The sequence below is a fragment of the Acanthochromis polyacanthus genome, chromosome 15, assembly GCF_021347895.1.
Source record: "Acanthochromis polyacanthus isolate Apoly-LR-REF ecotype Palm Island chromosome 15, KAUST_Apoly_ChrSc, whole genome shotgun sequence".
NCBI classification, from domain to species: domain Eukaryota; kingdom Metazoa; phylum Chordata; class Actinopteri; family Pomacentridae; genus Acanthochromis; species Acanthochromis polyacanthus.
Window position 1 is genome coordinate 21,965,926 of NC_067127.1, and position 25,755 is coordinate 21,991,680.

At 43.8% G+C, this 25,755-nt stretch overlaps 1 protein-coding gene across 4 annotated transcripts in view; it reads left to right on the forward strand.

Moving 5' to 3' along the window:
- Positions 1–25,755, forward strand: part of ltbp1 (latent transforming growth factor beta binding protein 1) — a 176,225-nt gene that overhangs the window by 95,309 nt on the left and 55,161 nt on the right. For all 4 annotated transcript variants that reach the window (XM_051959796.1, XM_051959798.1, XM_051959799.1 and 1 more), the window contains exons 7-9: positions 8,160–8,452; positions 9,250–9,352; positions 17,799–17,858. In XM_051959796.1, the coding sequence (XP_051815756.1) occupies positions 8,160–8,452; positions 9,250–9,352; positions 17,799–17,858 (456 nt within the window). The remainder of the gene's footprint in view (positions 1–8,159; positions 8,453–9,249; positions 9,353–17,798; positions 17,859–25,755) is intronic.

Here is a 25,755-nt window from a genome sequence, read left to right on the forward strand (position 1 = left end):
GCAAATTTAGAATAATCAATTAACCTTAGCACATTTTTGGACTGTGGGACCAAGCCGGAGTACCCAGAGAAAACCCACGCATGCACAGGGAGAACATGCAAACTCCATACAAAAAGATCCCAGGAATGCAGGGACGCAAAGCGATAAGTACTAACCACCACGTGACTGTGCAGCCTGTGAAATATACCATGAAACAATAAAATAAAATGCAATAACAACAATTTTACAGTCTCCAAAAATCCTGTGTTCTGCCCACCCACTGTGCTCAGCACACCTCAGCTATAATCACATTGACGCAGTGCTACAGCCCAATCTGTAAATAGCTGCTCTATCCTGAACAAAGTACTAGGTCACAACCTTTCAGAAATGTCCACAAGTGGATAAATGTACCTACTGCAGTATGAATAGAACTGCTTGTGCATCTGCTGTCAACTTTCAAATTCTGCATTTGAAAAGTGTCATTAGACCCTAGCTGTCTGTTTCACAACTTTGCCACTACAACCCAACACAGCTTTGACTTGCAACTTTGCGGTCTCTGATAAAAGCTGAGACAGATTCTGAGTTAATCTTTTTTTTAAAGATATTTTTTGCCATTTTTCAGCTTTATTGATAGGGTAGCAACGAGAGAGCATCACGAAACATAGTGTTACGATCCAACCTCTAGGGTTCTCTTTCAAACCTCCCTCGGTATCTCACTATGGGAAACGCCCTCTGGCGTGACCGATCATGGAAGCTCCAATGACACCACGTCTGTCATATGACAGACCAATCATCTCGAGATGCATGGGGCAGCCTGCCCCCCTTATAAGCGCCCCCGCGCTGCACCCACCATTCTCGCTTTCTTCCACGTGAAGATCATCACATAGCTCCTCAGCGGTCCTGATTTTGGATTTTCATTCAACTGCTCTTCCGACGCGCCGTCAAGGTAGTCACCGAGCGTGAATATCTGATTCAGGATTCACTTTTATCGCTGCTTTCGTCGCGAAAGTGTGTGTTTTTGTTCACTTATCATGCTAACTGTTAAGGTCTTAGGGTGGTGGTGTTTTATTACTGACCGTCGAGGTCGGCTATGGCTACCGCTTCCTCTAAGGGGACAACGGCTAGCGGCAAGGTGAAGGACGTCGAGTCCCGTCCTTGCCCGGCCTCTTGCGGTCTTAGCATTTCAGGGAGAGACCCACATCCTCTCTGTATTGCTTGTATGGGAGTGCAGCATGCTCAGGCTTCACTCGCAGACTCCGAGTGCTGCCAGCACTGCAGCACTATGCCAACCAGGATCCTGGAGAGGCGCCTCAGGGTCTCGGCCAGTTCAAAAGCCGACCCCTGCCTCTCCGATAGCGCCGTCAAGCCGGTTACAGCTAACATAGACTGGGCTAACCCCCCGGTGGCGGATTTCCCTCCGCTATTCGACCAGCTCCTCGACTCGGAGGACGAATACGGAGGGGGGGGCGGAGAGGAGGATGATAACCTGGACCTCCTTAACGACGAGAACGAGGAGGATGACGAGGACGCAATCCTCCCCCCGACTCCAGCATCCCGACCCAGCAGCTCCGTTGGCGGAGAAATCCAACCCCCCTCTTCACCCTCGGAGGTCGACCTGGTGTGTAAGCGGGCAGCATCCCGGCTGGGTATAGACTGGCCCGCATCATCGGATGACAAGGGCGAGGAAAGGGATCTATACGACGGCAAAATTCTGCCTTCTCGCCCAGCGTCAAAAAAACAGGTCATGCCCGTCGTCCCTGCATGCATGAAGGAGATGAAGCGGTTTTGGGACAAACCGTTTCGCCACAGAGTCCCCGTCAAGGGTTACTCCAGCCTGGACGTGGCTAACAGCGAGGAGTGGGGCCTCGGAGATCCCCCGGCAGTGGAGCAGGCGGTGGCTTCTCACCTCCACCCCAGCCACCGGTCCGCGCTCACCGCGGCGGGTCCCACCCTCCCGGGGAAGACGGAGCGCTTCTCTGCCGCCATGTACCAAAAGATGTACAAATCAGCAGCCCAGTCAGTGAAAAACTTAAATGTTGTCACTCTGCTGACAGCCTACCAGGCTGAACTTTTCCAGGAGATGGGGGTCCTCCTGGATAAAGGCGCCCCAAGATATGGGAGGAAATATGTGTTGTCACCGACCTCACTCTCCGTGTCTCTAGAGGTGCGGTACAAGGCTGCGGCCGTGTTATGGGGCTTGCAGTGGCAGGGGAGAGAGCGCTCTGGCTGAACCTCTCCAGCCTGTCTGACCAGGAAAAACAGGTCATTATTGACGCTCCCTTTAACCCGTTAAGGGCTAAGGGCTTATTTGGGGAGGCTGTCACGGCCATGCAGCAAACCAGTGACCTGAGAAAGAAGCAGGGAGAAGCCTTCGACCTCTGCCTTCCTCGCAAGGTTACCTCTCGCCCCACACCGCCATCTCGCCAGGGATTTGCGGCTACAGCGAGAGTGCGCAGCGGCGGCTATAAGGAGCCCAGACCACGCACGTCTGAGCAGCCAGCGTCTCACCAACGCGGAGCTCAGCATCAAAGGCACTGGCCCAAAAAGTCCTTTGCCGCAGTAGCTGCCGCTCCAGGCACCGATCCAAACCGTCCGTCCCGCCCTCTGGACGGGAAGAAGAAACGGTCGGCCTAGGTGTCGTGGTTCGCGGGAACAGAGGCTCAGCAGTCAGCACTCACGGAGATCCCTGCTCTGAGCCCCTTCGGAACAGACCACGTGTTTCCCTCTCCTCCCAAGAAACGGAGGATGGATGTTTTGGACCAATGTTCCGGTCAGCGCTGTGTAACGACCCCGTTTGGTCATCCCGTTCACAGACAGAAATATGCACTCGTTCCCCCAGTGCACAGTTTCTTTTCCCCCTTTCGTCGCTCCACGGAGACAGTTCAAAGGGAAGTGGGAAAAAGTGCAATGTTCACACTAAGCACTTCTCCTGGTTTTTCAATAAAAAACAAGCTGTCGCAGCCAGGCTCATTCATAAAGCCGAGGGCGCAGCAAATACAAAACAAAAAGAGAAATCAAGAGGTGCAGGACAGTCTGTCTCCCCCAGAGGGCGCAGCTGGTCCATTGTTAAGCTTCAGGCCACCAGGCCCTCTTGCTGTCAACACAGAGGAGTGGCGCGCATGCGCAGTGAGCCCCTGGGTGTTTACAACAGTTACCAAGGGTTACAGGCTGCAGTTTGCAATGAAGCCGCCCCGCTTCAACGGTGTGCTAATGTCAGAAGCTACGGGGGAAGCCGCGGAGGCTTTGGAGAGCGAAATATCTTCTCTATTAAGCCGAGGGGCAATTCGCATTGTACCGGAGGGAGAGAGAAATCAGGGGTTTTATTCCCGGTATTTCCTCATTCCAAAGAAAGGAGGTTCATTACGTCCGATCCTAGATCTGCGTTGCCTCAATCTACACCTCCGAAAGTACAAATTCAAAATGCTCACACACAAGGTTCTGTTCCGATCCATTCGTCCAGGCGACTGGTTCACTTCAGTGGATCTGCAGGACGCTTATTTTCATGTAAGCATATATCCCGCACACAGAAAATATCTCAGGTTCGCTTTCAGGGGAATGGCATACGAGTATCAGACCTTGCCTTTCGGGCTGTCACTAGCCCCGAGAGTTTTCAGCAAATGTGTGGAAGCAGCCCTGAACCCGATGCGAGCATCGGGCCTCAGAGTGTTCGCGTATCTGGACGATTTTCTCCTTTGTGCTCCCAACAAGGAGAACGCGGAGAAGGACACGCGGGGACTGATAGACAGGCTGAGCAGCTTGGGCTTCAGTATAAACCCCTTAAAGAGCTGTTTGTCTCCTACTCAGAAGATCGAGTATTTGGGCCTCGAAATAGACTCTCTTTCATTTCGGAGTTTTCTGTCCCATGCTCGGGTGGAGAAATTTCGCCAACACCTGGCTTTATTTCGAAGGGGAAGTTCAGTGTCATTACGGGACTGTCTCCGGCTGTCAGGGCTGATGGCGTCATCAATATCTGTCATTCCACACGGGCTGCTGAAAATGAGGGATTTTCAGCGCTGGATATCCTCTCTGCGTCTGGACGCACGACGTCACCTCAGGCGTATGGTGAGGATTTCCCCGGAGTGCCTCCTGGCTCTCCGTCACTGGAGAGACCCGGGGATATTCACTACCGGCGTCCCATTGGGAGCGGTTGTGATGAGGAAGACAGTTACAACCGATGCCTCGTTAACGGGGTGGGGAGCGGTTTTCGAGGGGAGGTCAGTGAACGGGACCTGGCCCCCGACGCTTCGTCAGGGTCATATAAACTACTTGGAGCTGTTGGCTGTTTTCCGAGCCCTCAGACATTTTCTGCCCCTCCTGGGGAAGTGTCATGTGCTGGTCAGAGCGGACAACACGACAGCAGTGGCCTACATAAACAGGGAGGGAGGCACTCGCTCTGTAAAATTACACAGACTAGCTCAGAGTCTGTTATTATGGAGCAGCGAGCACCTGTTATCGTTACGCGCGGCGCACGTTCCGGGTGCACTGAACAGCGGGGCAGATTTACTCTCCAGGGGGAATCCCTTGTACGGGGAGTGGAGACTGAACCCCGAAGTGCTTCTCCGGGTGTGGGAGAGATTCGGCCGAGCGTCCGTAGATCTCTTCGCATCGCACGAAAACGCGCAGTGTCCCCTATTTTTCTCATTACGAGACCGGGACGCGCCTCTGGGAGCGGACGCGTTGGCGCACCCGTGGCCAAACGCGCTGCTGTATGCTTTCCCCCCTCTCTTCCTCATCACTCCAACTCTGATCAGAGTAAGAGAGCAGCAGCTTTCATTAATCCTGATAGCTCCTTACTGGCCCAGCAGACCGTGGATGGCGGAGCTGATACAGCTCATACACGGCCAGCCATGGCCGTTACCGTTACGCGCGGACCTGGTGTCACAGGCGCGCGGGCAGATTTTTCATCCGAACCCCGAACGTCTAGCTCTCTGGGCCTGGTACGTGAGAGGGTGAATTTACACGAGTCTGGTCTCCCGACGAGGGTGATTGAGACTATTCAGTGCGCAAGAGCACCTTCCACGCGATCATTATATGACAATAAATGGCGCGTGTTTGAAAAATGGTGTGAGACTAAAGTTATCATTCCGTTTCAGTGTTCTGTCCCAGATGTGTTGTGCTTCTTGCAGGACTTATTGGACGGTAATAAAGCTTTTTCCACCATTAAGGTCTATTTGGCCGCTATTTCAGCTTGTCACGTGGGCTTTGGAGGTGCGCCTATCGGGCAGCATCCTCTCATAAAGAGGTTTATGAAGGGTGCGCGTCGGCTGCGTCCCGTGCGTAAACACCCGGTTCCGTCATGGGATTTACCCTTGGTTCTGGAGGCGCTCACAAGGTTGCCCTTTGAGCCGTTAGAATGTGCAGATTTAAGAGTGCTCTCTCTTAAGACTGTCCTGCTGCTGTCTTTAACGTCAGCTAGACGGATAGGCGAGTTACAGGCTTTGTCTGTGCATGCCTCATGCCTTCAGTTCTCCTCAGATTATGGGAAGGTAACGTTGCGTCCTAACCCAGCGTTTGTACCTAAGGTTAGTGATTCTGCCTACAGCTGTTCCACGCTTGAGCTGCTCGCTTTTCACCCACCGCCGTTTGCAGGGGAGGATGACAGACGGCTCAATTTGCTTTGTCCTGTGAGGGCGTTACGCATCTACATGGACAGGACTAAGGGATTTAGGAAGAGCAACCAGCTCTTCATATCGTGGGCTCCCTCTCACAAGGGGAGGGCCCTGACGCGCCAGCGCCTGTCACACTGGGTGGTGGAGGCTATAATCTTGGCGTACGAAAGTCGTGGGTTGCAGCCCCCGGAGAGGCTTCGGGCCCACTCCACCAGGGGTATGGCCACCTCATGGGCCCTGTTCAAAGGCACATCTGTGAGGGATATTTGTGCCGCTGCCAGCTGGGCATCCCCACACACATTCATCCGATATTACAGGCTGGACGTGACCGAGACGTCTCTGGCTCATTCAGTCCTGAGTGTGGGTACATCTTAATTGCGTGCTAGCCCTTGGGGAGGGTTTAGGGTGTCGACTCATCGCGGGTCGCGGCTTTGTGGGCTTCGGAGCATGCAAATCCGGGAGTGGGCTATATCTCCCATAGTGAGATACCGAGGGAGGTTTGAAAGAGAACGTTGGGTTACTCATGTAACCCCGGTTCTCTGATAACCGAGTGAGGTATCTCACAACACTGCCCTACTTGCATCAGTGGGGTGGAAGAAATACGCTTGAGAATGGTGGGTGCAGCGCGGGGGCGCTTATAAGGGGGGCAGGCTGCCCCATGCATCTCGAGATGATTGGTCTGTCATATGACAGACGTGGTGTCATTGGAGCTTCCATGATCGGTCACGCCAGAGGGCGTTTCCCATAGTGAGATACCTCACTCGGTTATCAGAGAACCGGGGTTACATGAGTAACCCAACGTTTGGCTGGATACAACAAAAAACCAGATGTTATTGGTTTAGGTGAAGGGATTTATTGCTTAGTGGCGAACGGAATATAAAAGTGATAACAATGAACACAAAATGAGTGAGTGTTGCTAAATCAAAGAACAGAATAAAACCCAATGAAGGCTAACAGAGTCTGTAAACTATCTATACCCAAAACAAAGAAACTAAACTCCCACCACCAGTAACAGAAACTAATACAAAGTATGCAAAAAAAAAAACTGAACAAACCTGGTGCCTCACACAGGTCACGAATACTCAAGAACGAATGCCTTCTTCACTAAGCCCAAAGTGTCTGTAGCATTCACCAAAAGTGTCTGCGGTACCCACCAACCCAACCACATGTACTTACAGACAGACACATCACAGAAACACGAACAAATGATCACACAGGGAGACACCATGGCGGACTGGTCACGGATACCAGCCGCCCTGACTGACAGGCTGAATCCCAAACCGCCCCCTACACACTATCCCTACACACTACCCCTCCGTTTGCGTGTTCCCGCGGAGGGTCCTCCATATTAAGGGCCGTCCCAAACCGCGTAGTGCGGAGGGAGAGTGGACTGTTCAGCCCTTAAATAGCGAGTCTGCATCGATGCTCACTCTGGACAACTTTTTCAGGAAGTGCAACGTCGAAATGGAGGAGGAAACAAACATATTGATGTAAGTTCCACATGCGTCCATTATTTCTCCCACGCCTTTTTCACACTGACAGAACATCACAAAAAGAGTGGTGAAAAAGATAAATCAAAAGAAACAAATCTTCTTCTCTGCTGACGTTTGATTTAATTGTGCACCCCCTGACACCTTAAAATTTGAACACAACTGACAGAATTCATTTATTCATTTGTTGGATTTGAAATGCCAGATAATAGGATTGGAAAACATGTGAGTGAAAAAAAGTGGGATGCTTTCGTCTTCTGGAAGCAGCAGCGATCCTTGTTAGTTGCAACCTGTGCCACAGCGCTACAGCCATGACAGTAGGCGTCTTTGTGTTACCATGGCGATGACGTCTTCCGTTTTCCGGTGAGGCGACAGGGCGTCCCATTCCTGACGATCGTATTTATACCCTCCCCCTTCAATAATAGGTGCCCTCCACAGCTGCAAGTGTGACTTCTTTTGGAGTGACACTCGGTAGTGTAGGGGGAGTGTGTAGGGGGCGGTTTGGGATTCAGCCACAGCATGGTTGCAGGTATATAGCCTGCAGGTGTGGCAGCTGTGTCTGGTTGGACAGAGGTGGAGGGGAGCTGGAGGGTGGCCCAATCAGGGAGGTCGAAGGGCGGGGAGAACGGATTGCAGTGCAGGTTGTCAATTCCAGAGTCATCAGTTGGAATGGCTGGCAGCTGGTGTTCTAGAGAGACTCTGAAACAGCCCCTGCTGAACCCACACATGTAATCTCCCCACACAAAGGCCCAACAGGAAACCACTCAGAAACCAGACGGCACATAGATACTGGTGGCTGTAACAATGGTAAGAGGAATGGGGGAAGGACTTGCAGCAAAGGGCCATGAGCTGGATTCTAACTCATGACTGCAGCATCGTGGACTATAGCCCCTGTTTACAGGTTGTCCACTTAACCTACTGAGCTCAGGGGTGCTCCAAATTCCAGGTTACTTCAACAGTGGTACTGTCTTTGCTGAGTGAACTACTCTGTATGTGTGAAATAACTGGAGTGCCCTGAAAACATCTGCACAACCCTGCACTGCTGTAACTGTCGTTCTCATATTGTCCCGTGTTTCTCCAGTGTTCAGCCCGAGCATAGTCAACATCCACATCAAACACCCTCCAGAGGCCTCTGTTCAGGTGCACCAGGTGTCTCAGCTGGACAATTACCACAACAACGGGCACCAGCCAAAAGGCTCCCAGGCGGGCTCCTCTTCGTCCACCAGCTATAGCTACCATCACACTGAGAGCAGCCAGCATCACGGCTACAACATCGTCTATCCTAGCCAGCATGGCTACCAGGGTCCTCAGTACCAGCCCGTCACCTCAAAGAACACGCTGGGTCGCTGCTTTCAGGAGACGGCAGGCAGTCAGGTACGCCATCAGAAATATCTACTGTCTGTGCACAGCTGTGAACAAAAGTTTATGTACATGTCTGTCAAGTCAGTGTTGATTTCCCAGTGACTCCTACAACTCTGGATTTTCAGTGATGGAATAAAGTAACAAAACAATCATGCATTTAGGTTCTTTCACGATTTATTATTAGTTTCTGAACAAATGACAAAATCTTCTGGGTCAAAAATAATAATATGAAATTCTAAGAAACTGAAATTCAAAGAGTGCACAGCAGATCAGCAACCTGGCTGTTTTCTTTACCTAAACTGTCATCGCGGAATTTAACTGAAAAAGCTTATCTCACGTCTTTGGCTTTGATTAGTACAATATAGCATTTCTCATAACTGAGAAATTTATAGTCACACAGGCAAAACAAAACGACTTCAGGCAGATGGTTGGTATTGATATCAGTTCCTGCAGATGAGGAAAGTAAAATGAAGAACAGATTTATTATCTGGCAGTAAAAATTTACTGTATCAAATTTAAGTGAAGGTCTTCTGCTATTTTTTCTCTTTTTTCACTAGGTCATATTTTGCAGTGCAGTTGTTGCCATAAAGATAAGGGGCTGTCAGTAAAAGAGCGGTATAGAATAGAAGTATATGGTCTTACCTGCCCATGTCAATCTGATATCGGGTGGAGGAGGTGGATGTGTTTGAGGATCAGACACAGAGAAAGTACACAGAATACAGAAAGGCGTTTATGTTCAAATAAAGATAGTAATTCATCTTCTACCACTGCTTATTCTGTACCCTTCACTCTCCATGTGGCTGTATCAGTGTGGGAAGGCTCTACCAGGTCTCACTAAGCAGGAGCAGTGCTGTGGGACCATTGGGACCTCCTGGGGGTTCCACAAATGCCAGAAGTGTCCAAAGAAACCATGTAAGTACAGCAGTCTTCCTCACACACTGTTCAGAACACTGGATTGATTCTTTAAGAAACCTGTAAGCCCCTACACCCGTGTGTATTGTGTTGATTACACTGTACACATTAGTGAAGGCCAGCATGAACATAAATTCATACAAAGACTCAAGGTTTCCCAGCAGAACACTGCATTATAACAAGATGATCGATGTTATTCCACTTCACCTGTCAGTGGTCATGTTGTTATGGCTGATCGGTGATATATGTCTATAGGTCATGCTCACTTTGCACTTACCACTTTTGTTGTGGAGATTCGGTTCAACAAGAGTTACGCAAACCATCATATATCAAGCCAACTGGTGTGAACTCTTTGCAGCTCTCAGCAGCAAAAAAAAAGATTATTTCATAAATAATTTGAAAGTATTTTTTCCAGTCAGATTAAATAGTAAACAGAGATTAGCTGCACCGAATTACCAATTTGCGAACTGAATTCCAGATCTCCATCTGGGGATACATGCCGGTTGTTTATACAGCTATTTCTGTCAGGCTGACTGTCTGGAAGCTCAGCAGCTAAATGCAATGGTGGATTACCCACTGGACCACTATGAGAGCTTCCATCATTTCAGTGTAACAACTGGCTGTATTTATTTTAACGAAGTCCGCAAAAGAGAAGACGCAATAAACTGAAGACTAGACATGGACGATGGAGGCAGAACATCCTAAAAGACACCATTAATGGAATGTGGTGGTGTTCCTGTGCTTACAGACCACACCTGGTTGTTATACAGAGACAACCAGGTGAAGAAGGTGAGGCAGCACCTTTATCACCTCAGACAGCTGGGGAAATTCAGAGTCTCTCTGAAGTCCTGAGGACATTTATAATGGAGTGATGGAGAGCTCCCTGACTGGGAACATCCCCCAGTGGTACAGGATCAGCACAGCCCGCAACCGGAGAGCCCTGCAGAGGGTGCTGAGTTCAACAGAGCGTACCATGGATGCAGCGCTCCCCACTCTGAAGGACATCTACAGCAGGAGGAGCGTGGTCAGGGCCGACAGGTTCATAAGACCCCCACCACCACAGCAGTGGGCTGTTTGAGTGGCTGTGCTCTGGTGAACACAGAAAGACTCGGAAAGAGCTTCTTTCCTCAAATTCTAAAATATAGCACCTTCATCTGTACTACAGCAAACTATTGAAATATGTAAATAATAAGATTCTTTATGATGTCGTATTATTTTTGCACAGCCTTGAGAAACAGTCACTCTTCATTGCACATACTGTTTGAGCATGTGACAAATAGTCTTGATTCTTGAATCTCTTGAGAAAAACTGCTGCTGTAGAGAGTGGGACCTGTCTGATCCATACATCCATTTTCCTCTGCTTATTGGAATCATGTTGCAGTGGCTAAGCAGTGCATTTCAGGTGTCGACCTCCCCAACAATGTTCTCCAGTTCTTCTTGGGGAACCTTAATGCGTTCCTGAGCCAGATGAGATATGTAATACCTCCACTAAGTTCTGTGTCTACCCCATGTGCTCCTCCTAGTTGGACGTACCTAGGAAATTTCCAAAGAAAAACGCCCAGAAAGTATGTGAATCAGATGCCTGAGCCAAGTCAGCTGGCTGTTTTCAATGTAAAGAAGCAGTGACCCTACTGCAAGCTCCCACCAGATGTTTGAGCTCCTCACCCTATCTCTAAGACTGAGGCCAGCCACCATATGGAGGAAACACATTTTGGCAGCTTGTAGCCTCAATCCCGTTCTTTTGGTTACTACCCAGAAGTCATGACCACAGATTGTGGTTGGAACGTAGATCAAATGATAAATCTGGAGCTGTGCCTTGTTGCTCAGCCGTTTCTCCACAGTGACAATCTGGTACAACATTCACATTCCTGCTGCCATCTGTTCATCGCACATTCCATTTACCCAGAATTCATGAACGAGGTACCAAGATACCAAGAAATTCCTTTAGTTTGGGCAGCAAATCCATAGATATAAATAGAAACTAGATGCCTCGCCGGCCAATGAGCGATGCGTCAGTGTGCCGCCATCTTGGAACGGGAGCGAGCGGGAGTAAACAAACCAGCGATAAGCGTGTTTATCACACACCAACTGACAACAAATCTCAAAATGCCACAGTCTTGTGCGGCCTGGGCCTTTACAATACAACGCAACCCAAACACAAGGGCACAAGGAATCACATTCCACAAGTGAGTATGTCCTTTCCATTGAACTTTTCACAGATTTCACCAGATATTGTAGCAGAAACCCATGGTATGATACCAAGACGTTGTCAGTCTGTCACTTCCAGGATGCCATGATCATGTACAGTTACCCAGGTGTCATGACCGCTATTTCACATCAATTTCTCTTTATTCATACAGCATAGGGCGTGTTAACATCATGTTTTTCAGTTAGTTGGCTAGTAGTCATGGGTAGTTAGTAAATGGGCTACTTGACATGTACACGATCTATTAGTATCCATGTACTATTGGGAACTGTCAAAACTTGCCACTGGTACACACACACACTGCAACTTTGTGCCAACTTTGAAAATTCTTTAGTAGTAAAGCACTGAAAATGAGAAAAGAGAAAAACCCTCAAAATTTTTATTAACTTAATATTAAACTTCAACGTAATTTCAAGATAATTGTTCAAAGATGTTAATCCCATATGGAAATGCGGAATATATGCGGAAAAAAAAAGGAATAATCAGTAGACTAAATAAATAAAACTTAGAAGCTGCTTATCATGGTGATCAGAGAAACCTGACATCACAACAGGTCAACACAACAAACAGTTGCAGGAAAAGGGTCCCTAAAACTTGTTCTGCTGATTGACACCATCTCTTTGGGAGTGTAATCAAAAGACGACCCCGTAAGCTTTCAAATAAGCCATACCATGTCGAAATCTATGCATTACAAGGAAAGTTACGAAAACTGTGGCTGTGTAATGGTCTCGCATGTACCAGACGTTGTTTGTTTACAACTTCACTCCCGTTCCAAGATGGCGGCCGGTGACACATCATAGATTTCCCCAACATAGAAGGGGAAATCTACCATTGAGAACGGTAGCTGCCGTTTGGGAATGATTATTTCTGACCTAATTGAGGGTGTTGTGGTCAGTCAACAAGTGTGGAAGAAGATTTGCAATGCAAAAACGCATGTTCGTAAAAGCGAATTTCTGTTTTCTTTCAGTCAGACCAACATTTAAAGTGATATAGGTGAAGATCATGTTTTTTTAATAGAAAATTGTTCAGAGTTCATGCGTATGTGCTGGTTTGTGCAGCTGCTTGTTTCCTCAAGATAACAGAAGCAGAGAGACCAAAGTTAGCGTGACCCAGAGAACCACAAAGCCCAAATTAATGGGAAATGCATCAGATTAAGTTAAACTAGAAACATCCTTCATTGTTGTATAATTCGATGAAAAATCCCGTGTTTGGATGGTGCTGTGACTTTTCATTTACATATGAAATGTGTTGTACCTCTAAAACAGTTCTGAAAAGTCCATCAGACTGACTTGAAAAGGCGTTTTGGTATCAGTTTCACAAAATAACTGTACTTCTTTTAATAAACTCTTAGTGATTTTCATGGCAGTGAAGAAGGTTAATCTATAAACACACTAATCCCTGTAAAGGTTGCTTAATGATTCCTTCTGCATCCTGTGACTAACTACATGCAGCATTTAGCAATCTGCCCAAGATGATCCTTTAAACCAAACTGAATCCCTTCTGGGTCTGTGGCCCAGTGTGAGTTCAAACAGCACTTATTCACTTGAAAATATTCAAACATACCTAACATGGGCAGTAACTGCTAATGTCAATACTCGGGCAGCAATGTGAAGATACGGATGTTCACCTCAAAAAAATGTTATTGTTTCCATTAAAGGAAGTGTAGCATCTGTTATTTTTGTAGCTTGACTCATGCTAGGGACAGGAAGAGTCTGGATATCTCTGCCTCTGCTGCTTCAAGTTTAAGTTTTCTTTTTCTAATCCTTGATGAGTCCCCCAACTATATTGTGCTGCAATACAAAAACATTTTGGTACCTTTTTAACATTTGGCTGCATGTAATTAAATCTGTGGAGCACAACTGTCATGAAACTTGATGATCCTGTAAGATGTTTTTTAAGATTGTGAATTAGATATAAACGTGATTTGCATTTTAGCCGTATCTACAACTCTGTTCAGGTTTTCAGGTGTAATGTAATTACTATGAAACACAATCCAGATAATTGCGCGCATGACTTCTCTGACTTTATCAGTGTTTTGCAAGTTTAAAGAAATGTCAACGAGAATCTCAGTGCACTGTGCCACTGCTGATTTGAGAAACCTGCTGTATCAACTTTCCTGGCAGCCTAATTTCCTCATTATTTCATCCACTGTGTGTTTGGCAGCAGTCAGAAAGAGATCTTCACCGACAGTATGCGGTTTCTTAGCACAGTCATGGTGATATGAGATTAAAAAAGCACAGCCTCAGGGTTCAGTCAGAAATGTTCTAAGCTGTTTTGTGTCACTTAACTGTAAACTGACTGCTCTGTTGTGGAAGAATTTGACTGAAGTTTCTCATTTGTTTCTTTAAAACAGTTATGATGACTGACCAGATATTAGAAACTCCTATAGACATTTAGGGTGTTTCTGTCTGCATGTTTGCATTATGGCTCCAAGTGGTTTTTGGCACATGGGATTGCTCAATCTGATTGTGAGACTTCACAATGACATAAAAAGATGCAAGAAGATTAATGACTAATGAAACCATAATGGAAACAACTGCAGCAGGAAGTGGCCATCCGCCTAAAATGACACCATGAACAGTGTGCTATGTGCAGTCTCGCTCTGAAAAAAACAGACAGGCAAATGTTTCAGACTTGGGACCAGGTTAATCATCGGAAATCTGAGTTTCTGTGACAGCTCAGTGTGAAGGACACTGCATACCGTCAGCCTCTGTGGCCAGTGTCCAAGAAATAATATAGGGTCCAGCATGTTTGGCATGAACCTTGCCAGGACTACCACAGTGAATGCATAGTTACAATAGAGGTGGGAGTGTGATGATAGGGGACTGTATGAGTGCAAAAGGTCACACTTATAAGATGACACTGTGAATTCCAGTAAATAAACCAAAATACTGGCTGACAAAATGGATCCCAGTCTGCAGAAGCTTGCCAGAAGAGGAATATTACAGCTTGATAATGATCCAAAGCACACTATCAGTGACATGGCCATGTTTATCATCTGACTAAAATATAACAGAATACATATTGATTTTTATATTTGACATAGGAGCAAATATTTTAAATGCATTAGTTCAACATTGAAGTAACTGAATTTCTATAATGTGACGCAATATAGAATGATCGATCGAGATATAGCACAGGGGTGTACTGACTTCTGCTGATACTGAACATTAAAGATCTGTTACTCTTCAAATAAAAATTTTGACTGGGCTTGCAATGAAAGACAATCGGAGCAAAATATCAAAACATGCATCCTGTAAATATATTTTTTAACATGGCGCAATGTGTGTCTCTTGCAGCCATTGCTTTTAGCTAGCAACGGGCAAAATAAAGATGCAGAGCCAGAGCAGTTAGGAAACATTATATGAGCCTTGTGTTGGTCTGGGTATTAGCAGACAGGTGACTTTCCCCCCGTGAGTTATTTCCAGAGAGGAAAAGCACTAAATGCCGTGGTGGCACGCAGTACCAGCCCTCGCTTCAGAGCTCTTTTTAGAGGGGTTGTTACTCAGCTAAACTGAGTGTGTGGGGGAGTTGGGGAGGGGACTGCCAGCCTTTTTATGTAGTAGCTGGCTATTCAACACTAATCCCTTTATAGAGCTATGGAACTTGTCTTTGAAGCCAAAGCTACTGGATGTAGAGCATGAAAAGACATGCTCTATTGTAGCAGCTACAGTACCTCCCACACCTCAACTTAAGAGAGAGGGCGAGGCCGTAATTTCATGTGAATAAGTGAAGAAAAATCTCATAACCAAATGTATAAACCTGCTGTAAATGGTTTGGGTGTTATGTGTATCAGAACATTCATTATTATGTTGTGTGTAACAACAGCATCACAACATCCTAATCCAGAACCAAGGTTCACAAGCAATTTAGCTGAAATGAGTGAGGGCGTTTTCTGGACATTTAGCATTTCTGCCAGTACAATGGTAAATAACTGATAGTTTGGACATGACACTCAAATATGTTGAGTCTTCAGTGCAAAACAGGAGCGACTGTGTGAGGAAATAAAATCAAAAGTTAAAGATCCGTGAAGAAAATGTTATCATGAGCCTCCTAAGATTCATTTTAGTGAGAAACATCAGGCCACCAAGCATAAAATATTCTAAGCTCAGCAGTACATTCTGCATTTAAATTAACTCACAAACCTCTGAATTCTGCAGCTACGGTGCTGGAATCGTAGCAGTGACATTTTGCTGCTGCTCTGGCTTGATTTCTTTACCGGCGTAGTCTTTGTAGAATCAGTGACTGAGCCTTAGTGGTATTGTACTGATTAGAGCAACCGTTCTTAACCATTTTGTGAGTGGAATATTTTCCTTTTCGCTTGAGGATGAATCCCAAACCCTCATTAAACCACGGATAAGGATGTATGAAACCACTAGATGTATAAAGGTAAAATTTCGGGTGACAGTCATGCTATAAAACATTGCAGGATGCTTACGTTAGTATGTGGCTCATCTCTCTGCACTGCAGCCATGACACTCAGACTTTTGTTCTTAGCTTGCACTCACATGAGGAAACTCCGCCAGACTGAGGAACTCTTAAGAGACAGATTAAACAAAAAATAATTGAGATGTAATGCGAGCAAAGTTGCAGATTTGTAGATTTGCGAATGAAAACAAAGGTTGGGTTACACCTCAAATTATTCAGTCCAGGTGGACAGTTCCTATTCTAGAAACCACAAATTTATGAAACGCACATTATTGCTATTGGTGCTACAGATTAAGTCAAGGACTATGACTATCAATCTGAAAATCACAAAAGGCCTATGTATTCATGCAATGAGAGGTACACATCTGTAGAATGTTCCCTGTAGAGTCAGGGACAAGCACTGGTCAAACTTGGTTAACTTTTGCCAATCAAAGGAGCTTGTTTAGGTACATGATCCTGCACCAAAATATTCCAGCATTGTCTTTACCGGAGTGCCGTTTTAACTACTTATTTTAAATTAAAGGCTTTTACTCATTTTAGAGATAATTTTTGATGATAGCAAGCATTTAAAATTTGACAAACCCTGTTTATTTGTAGGCACTCATGCAAACTTTTAATGTCCATGTGTCCTAAACGCCATGAAAAGAAATGTTGAGCCTTACTATTCACTGAAATTGTTTCAGTGGGAGTCACTACAAGTCCAGAGGTTTGCCCTGGCTCTTTTCTCCTCAGGAATGGTGGTGGCATGAGTTTTATTTATTTATTTATTTTTTTACAGTGAAGTGTGAAACAGTCCATTGTACCATGGAGACACTGGTAGCTGGTAAATAAATTAGCTTTATTAGTCAAACAAACATGGCCTTGTTGTTTCCCACTTAGCAAAGTATCAATCTGCTTTCAGGTATTTGAGTACCACCTCTCCACTGGTTCCTTTGTCCACCATTACAGTGGGGCCTAGTCCCCAACCTGCAGCACAGATTTACAAGAGTTTGACTTCTCAGTCTGTGGTTTACTGTGAGCTTCTGGTTGTCTGAGCAGCCTCCAGCTTCTGTCCTGTTTTAGCTCACAGCCTCACGTTAAGTCTTCATCACTATTGCTGTTCTGTCATTCATCCTTTTACCACTTGCTTCTGTATTGCTCTGTTTGGCTCTTTTTGCCTCTATTCAACACATTCTTTTTTTTTTTAGCAGAATGGCTTGAGTTGAAATCTAAGTTAATCCAACAATGTCGGCTGTACTTTGAGATAGAAAATACTTTGGTTTTGGTATCGTCATATTTATGTTCAGATTTCCCAGGGATGAGGTTGTTGACTATGAAGATGACTGGAGGTGCTTTCTTGTTGAGAAACCGAACAGTTGCTGATAGAAGAAACTAAAATGAAATGTTTTCTGTTTAAGTGGATATCGCATCTCTTTTCTGTGTATGTTATAATGGAAGTGTTGGTCTATTGTTTTTCTATATGTCCTGCCTTTAACCTTGTTTCAGTTCATGTGTGAATGTTGGCAGGTTTGCTGAAATAAAGTTTTATCAACAAGCGTTCTCTCTTTACATAAATACACATGCGGTATATTTTCCAAGTTGAACATTAAAAGACAAAAAAGTTCCGTAACATTTGATTTAAAAGTGAGGGATGTCAGGAAAAATCTGATCTCAGGTGACATGGCGATCATTGGATAACAGAAAATCATGGCTAAATTGATTCTTTAACTGTGTTTAAGTATGTCTGAAAGGTCTGTTTGTCCATGCCTCAATTAAATGACTAAACTGTCTGCCCCTCTCTCTCTTTCATTCTCTACATTCTCCTCTCATCAGCTATCCCCCTGATAGATTGTCCCCATGGCTACAAGAGAATCAACAGTTCTCATTGCCAAGGTAAGAGCCTTTGCTTTTATGCTAGTGGCATGGATTTAGCAATGACAATTTCTATCCGTGATCACTCCTTTTGACAGAATTGGTGCAGTTAAACTGAATTTGTTTTTCTGTTGTTTTTTTTGGACACAGACTTGTTCATTTAGCCGAGTCACAAGTTCTTGATGGGGTTTAAATCAAGACCTTTGGGAGACCAGTCTCCTTACCTTAATTCAAGCCTGATTTTGCCATTTCTTTACCATTGTTTTGATGTATGTTTGGAGTCATTGCCTTGTTAGAACACTCAACTGTGTCCAAGATCCAGCATTCTGGCTGATGATTTTATGTTTTCCTGAAGTATGTGGAGGTAATCCTCCTCCTTCATTGCTCCATTTACTCAGTGTAAAGCACCACTTCGGCTGGCACCAAACAATAGAGCAGAGCATAATACTACCACCAACATGCTTGACGGTTAGTATGTTGTTGGGATTAAATGCCTCACCTTCTCTCTTCCAAACATATTTCTGATTATGTTGGCCAGATAGCTCAGTTTTATTTCATCTGACCACAGAACCTTCCTCCAAAAGACCTTTTCTTTGTCAGTGTAGATCAGCAGCAAACTTCAGTCGAGCCTTGAGGTTGTGATTCTAGAGGAAGAACTTCCTTCTTGTGCGGCAGCTCATGGTGATGTAAAACACACTTGGCTGTAGACACTGACACCTGTGTTCCTGCAGCTTCTAATTCATTGCAAACCTGCTTTTTGGTGATTTTTGGTTGACTCTTGACCATCCTGTAAGCAGCAGATGACACCTTGTGTTTTCTTCCTGGTTGTGGCAGTGACACAATAGTGGCGTGCACTTTATACTCACAATTGACTTTGAACCAAAATATATCAAAATTAACTGTAACAACTATGAAGATCACTTAGCTATTCTTTTGGCGCCGCCTCTGCAGCATTTAATCGGCAATTATACAATAGTTGCATGCCAAATAAACATTACTCCCATTTAGCCTCACTGTGGTAGCACTGGAACTGTGACCAATTCTATGTGGTCAGAATGTCCTTCTTTCTGTATGCATCAGCTGCCATTTATAGCAAAACTTTAGCAAAGGTTTTCTAACTGAAAAACCTTTGATGTTCTGAGGAGAGAGTGTTGTTTTCTGATGTATAATGACTGCTTGCATGGATTGCTGATTTTGATGCTTTTTGGTGATTCCTATCATTGGCCTAGATTACTGCTCTGCTTAAAACGCAGTGAACGCTGGGAACTAACAGCCACAGCTTGAGACAACACACACAGCTCTGGAGATAAAGTTATTATTCATTAACAAGGAGGAACAGTGGCCATAAATTGAGACCAACCAACAGGGACATGACAGATACTTTTTTTTTTGTAATGCACATTTTATTATTTTTCTTTAAAAACAAAATGTAGACATACAAATAGAACAAAACAAAACAAAACACCACACCAACCTGGATACATTCAATCAACACATGGTACTGTTAACCAGTTGGTGAAGGCTGACCAAGTGTAGTCATAATGATGCAGCTTTTTAAGAAGACCATAAGTCACTTTTTCGTAAAAGGCTAATTTTGCCATCGTATTGAGCCATTCTTCATAAGGTGGAGGTTGCTTTTTCATCCAATGTCTTAATAAAACACGTTTTGCTGTTGTGAGAGCAAGGATGATCCATCTCTTTTCAAAGGGTGAAAATTGGGAATCTGGAAGTTCCAAAGTTGAGCCCAAGACTGAAAGCTTGGATGAAATAGAAAATCTCTTTTTTTAAGACTTCATAGATAATCTCCAGTTTATTTTTCCACCAGTCTTGAAGTGCTGGGCAGCTCCAGAGGATATGAAAAATTGATCCACCATGTTCACCACATCTCTAGCAGGTGTCTGTGGGAATCAAGTTCCATTTGTGGAGCTGTTGAGGAGTTCGATGCCATCTGTGAATTATCTTGAGATGAATAAATCTGTTGCCTATCTCTTTATACATTGTATTGATGTTACGCAAACAAGATTCCCAATCATTTTGAGATTATGTCCAAAGCAAGCTCCTCGGCCCAATATTTTTTACTTTGGATAATGGGTCAGATATTTGGTCAAGAAGTAATTTATATATTTTTGAGGTAATCCCTTTCCTGATTAATGATTTGTGAAGCAAGGCTTCTCCAGGGCTACCAGGAGGGCAACCAAGAGGACTTCCTATCCATTTAGATAGTGCACTTCGCAATTGGACATACCTCCAAAACTAATTATGTGACAGATTATATTTGGCAACAACCTGGTCAAAACTAAGAAAACAGTTCGTCTTTACATCGAATAAATTTTGCACAGTGATAATTCCCTGTTTACGCCACTGTGGCTGACATGACAGATACTTTAAAGCAATGTAGGAAAGGTTGCTGCTGTGTAGGGTTACTGCTAATGTGGGGTTAAAATTGACCATTGACCGTGGGGCTATATGAGTAGCACTGAAAATCTTAGAGCCAAATCTAGAAGTGGTCCAGTTCTTGGTGGCACCAGCTCATCGACAACAAACCACAAAAGAAGGACTTGACCTTTTCCCCTAGACTTCTCAGCCTAGCTGACCAAAATACAGAGAGGAAGTACTCCTTCCAAGTCAAAGTGTGGTGCTGTACAAAATACACAGCAAAGACACAAACGGACTCAGCAGTGTCAGCTTAGAATGTTAAAGAACCAGCAAGGAGAGTGGCTGGTATGAGTGCAGACATGGTCAGAGCCTACAGCAAACATACTCCACGAGCTCCACATTAGACGATTTAAACAAGTGTTTGATGAACAGTGACAGTGTTACCGTGTGAAGAGGTGGCCTCGGACACCAGTGCACACATACTGCCAAAAAAGCTTTGAATGCCTAGTCCAGCATAAGTTAAATTCCCATCATTACATGAAATTTGAATGGTCCCCATTAAACTGCTGAAATGTACAGTTGTGAGAGCTCAAACATTCTTCATCAAACATCCTCACGCCACACTCCTCAGAGTGCAAGCTTTGGCACAAAGCAGTGGCAACTTAACAGGCTGTTTTCGTTAAAATAGAAGGCTCAGGCTAGCGTTAATGCTCTCAGTTGCTTAATGGCATTTGGAAGCATTTCTTGGAATAAGCGATTTATGGAACTCTCAAGTGGACATAGTGTGTCTGCTGATGAAGTTGTTGTGGTGTGTTTGAAAGCTCCAGAGTAGCAGCCAAATGGACCTTTAGGTGGGATTGCTTGTTTACCGCTGTTACCTTTTAATCTACATAAATTATGTTGTAGATAATTGTGAAATGGAAGTCAATCAGCAATAGAGGGCAGTGTGCCTGATAGACACGCTGCTATGTGATCCACTGTGTCTGCCAGCTCTGCGGCTGCAGGACTCTGACAGAAGAGAGAGAGGCCTGCTGCCGATTCAGTCTGCTGCCAAACTAGTGTGTGTGTGTTTAGTCCTAGACTTGGCTACCCCTTGGGAGGTGCTGGGACTCACTGTAATCCACCACATCCCTTTCTTCTTATTTATTCTTATTATCATGGTTCTTCTTACTGCCTCCTCCTTTCTTTTACTCTTGGAACAGCAGTATTCCCACTTGGATCTGCATTCTGTTTGGGTTGGACCTCTGTGTGTGTGTTTTGTTAGCTTTCAAAAGTACTTTTAGGGCTTTTTCTTATTAAAATGGATGGTTTCAGTTCAATTTTTATATTTATTTTTTGTACAGTCATAGCCATTTTTGATCATGTGTCAAAGAAGCTCAAAGCACTCCGTTAATTAAACTCAAACTTCAGTGAATAAAAAGGTATGATGTGTGCCTCTTGAAGTATGTGGTTACATTTTATGACATGAGCTCTGTTCAGATTGACAAAGGTTTGGAATGGACTCAGTCTTTGTGATAAATTTTGACATAAAATAATATGAGAATAAAGAAGTATAATCCTATTTTTATGAACTGTATTATGGACCACTCCACAGGTAATATGAATAACCATTAAAGCTGGATATATTAGGAAATAGCCTCATCATCCATATCAGCAGTAATGCAGGCCTATGTTTTCCTGGAGGAGCCAAGTTTCTATCCAAATGTAGCACACATTTCTGGAAAATCACTGAATGAAGATCTGAATTTAAGAATAAAATCAGTTTATTTTAACCTACCATGTTCCCTATTACTATGACTATTGGGTCATTCTTTTTAAATTGGCAAAATCTCACAAAAAAAAACTTCCCACTGAACCCACACAAATTATTTTTTCTATACAATGTTTAGTATATTTTGTGAAGCCATGCAATATTTTACCTTCACATTATCATACCATGAATATTTGTAGTGACAGGCCTATTAAGAACATATATGTGGGCCAAAATTTTGACTTTTTTTAAAACATTTTTGAACCTTCCTAACTGTATACATAAATGCAATGACCACGTGACATTTTTTTTTAGGGCTGAAATAAATAACTAAATCAAATTTACCACCGCTCAGGGTCTCATGAACTAAAGCCAAAATCAGTTTTTTAGCACTTTTTTTGGTAAACAACTTTAAGCATCTATATCATTAGCCCTGTCATAGTTTCACCAGTTTAATATCTGACACTGAGTGATAGAAACAAGCATTAAATGTGTTGTTTTCTGAGAATTCACTGGAAAATTGCAAATTGGGTAAACCTTTAAAGGTCGTATCCACATATGGAGTAGGTGCTTGATCAAAACAATATAGAAAGGTTTATTTTTGACCCACATTTATCAACAGTGTCATTGACTCATCTGTCAACCAAAATTTATTTGAATTGAAAAACTTTACTTATTGTGTCAAATATACTATTTCACAAAAATGTTATTAATTACAAAGCTTCGAATTTATCAGATACATTTTTTTGATCGCGCCCCATCACTAGTTATTGTCGCATTTATTTAATGGGGATAGAACAAGAAGAATTGTTACAATAACCGATGCCATGTTCATAGGTCAGTAGCTAACAGCTAATTTGCAGACCACGGTTATAAGGGTTCAACAATGCTGAATTAAAAAAAACACCAAATTTTAACCCATAGGTACTTCGAGACCTGTACCTGAAAAATGCATAGTATAAAGATCAAATTTTGAATGGCTTTGTTAAATATACTAAAGCTAATGAAAAGAAATGACAATGGAGCATTTTATAACATCTGATAGATGTAGCAACAAAGCATGTATCAAAACAGAATCAAGATCCTTTTCTAATCCCAACCAAGTAGTCCTGATGCCTCAAGTGAACCAAATATGGAGTGAAAAGTTGAAAGTCAATACAAAACTTGAACAAAACCAGCAAAAAAACGACAGTCATCATATGGGATAGGACCTGAACCAAAATTTTCTTGGTGAAAGTGTGCTGACACCTCCTCTGTTCCCTCCAACCTGCAAAATGTGGTTCTCTCTGCTAGTGCTCACTTGTGACTCCAGCTTTACCATCAGCAAAATACCAACTTACATGTGTTGGTGTCTCCTTCTGCCTTCCATCATCTTGATACCATGGAGACAGTTACAGTGAACAAGCTGAGTTGTATTACTGTGATTAGGCATTTCTTCAAATTAGAATCTGTTACACCACCTGAAGCATGTATGTTTCAGCTCATGTATGCATACCTCAGTGAAACATCATCCCTCTGTCACATTTTTACTCTAAGCTATCCAGGCAAACACCAAGCTATATGGAGACCATGGCCAGTCTAGTGCATGATTGTGGGTTCTTTTGTGAAAAGAGAAAAAGAAAAGCAAGAGTTGCAGATGCAAAAGATGAGTGACTGCTCACAACAGTGGATGTGATTTACTGTATGACGCACATCCCTTTCTCTCATCTTGTGTGCCCTCTTTTTCCTGTCCTGTGCTGTAATCGTACAAAAGCTTTTGGTGTAATAAACGCTTCCAGGATTTCAGTAACAGGATGACACGGAGGACCTCACCAATAAAAGACCAACCAAGTAGGCTGTCAACAGCCTATTAAAGCATACTGGCTGAACAGCTTGAGCTCCCTTTCACCTATAAACTGGATGTCATGGTGGGATACAGACATGAGTCACAGTCTGCGATCAAGGCCAAGTGTGTTCTCACTGCAAGAATTTGACTTTCTAAAAGGCTCACAGTTGAGGATCAAAACATTAACAGGGAGCTGGGAAAAGACAATTCTGCAACATGTGGCTTTTAGTAATTATCCGAATTTTATTCTAGAGAGTAAAAGTGAGATTTTATTTTAGAGTTAAATTCCGGCACAAACAATGGAGAGATTGTAATGACATGAACTGCACACATCTATTAGCCTAGCCGCGCTAGACAACCCATGGCAACGAATTTAATTCTCTGTCAGGGTGGGTCTAGTTACCCTCCATAAGGCTCGAGGCTGGATTCTCCTAAAACTGGCCGGACGAATCACCATGAAGTGTAGAGTCAGAAGGCGGGCGTAACTAAGTGACGACAGAGGCGCGGCGATTCTGACAGAAACAACCAGCGCACAATAAACGGTTATCTTTCGACTCTGCTTTGGCCACAGCCCTTAAAGATTTGAAGCTAAAATTCAACTTGAAAGATAAACAAAGGACGGCACTGAAGTGTTTCATTGAGAAGAAAGACGTATTTGGACTTATGCCGACAGGATATGGCAAATCCTTAATATACCAGTTGGCTCCGCTGGTTGGGAAGCTAATGGGACTTAGCCACAATCCGGCGCTCTAGGAACTACGTCAACCTATTCGTTGCGCTGATTGGTTGTATACCTACACAATTGCTGCAGAGTGATTTGAAAGACAACCTTTTAGCCCGCCTCCCTCCCTGTTGAGCATTCCTAGACCCTTGTGTCTTAAGAGCTGGGTCTAGCGCGGCTAGGCTACACATCTATAGCTTCCAAACAAAACACGAATCAACGATTTTGCTGGTTTTGCGATCCATTCATTTTTCATCTGCTGTTACCATCAGGTCATTTGTCCAGCAGTCTGGTTTATTACTAGATACCTTCAGGGTGCATTAGGTCTTATGTGCCCGAACTGTACCTTGTGTTTGTGATAAACAGCAGAAGTTATACTAAGATACTAAACTAAGATGGTGAACTTGGAAAATATTTTCTGTGTTTAATATAATCTGTAAGGAAGAGCTGCAACATTCTGACCAATTCAAACATAATTCAAGATGTCGGAAAGGGACTAATGCAGATATGTTCAACTGAGGAGAATTAATGATATGTAATTGGAATTCTTACTTGTCAAATTTAAGCTCAGTATATCAGGAATTGAAATTAATACTACTAATATAATACTAATGCTACAGTTCAATAAGTGGGTATCTGCAACTGAATTTTAGGGATCTGTAATGACAAATCTCCTGAAAGAATGACAGCATGGACAACTTGAATCATAGTTGTGGATATTTTTTTATTGACCAGGAAGAGCTGAATCTTTGATATCTGCAATACATGTCTAGTTTAGCAACCAGCATGTCAACAGCAGTGGGACCATTAATCTTATGTAGATTTATGACAATATCTCACTTTGTTTGACAAAATTCCTTAGTAAGGCTAATAGCACGTTTTGATTTTGAATATGACCTTTCACACATTTGAAGCTTCATCTTCATTTTCTTGGTTATAGGGGTCTTGAATCCCACTCTGTCTGTTCCCTAATCAAATGTATACTTATTTGAAACGTAACTGAAAGAAAATTAGTTTTCCTCAAAACATGATTGAGAACACATTTCTCTTGTATTAGAACATAATTTTTAGGAGACAGCAAGTGTCCACTTGTGTTTACTAATGCTGCACCTCTAACCATGATTGTCCTGACTATGTGGTTGTTGACATTGAAGTGATGTTCCTGTTCATGTTGGCTTAAAAGGTTATCTATTTTGTCTTCCAAATCTGGTGCAGAGAGAGAAAGGACTGTTTCTCTGCTGCTTTT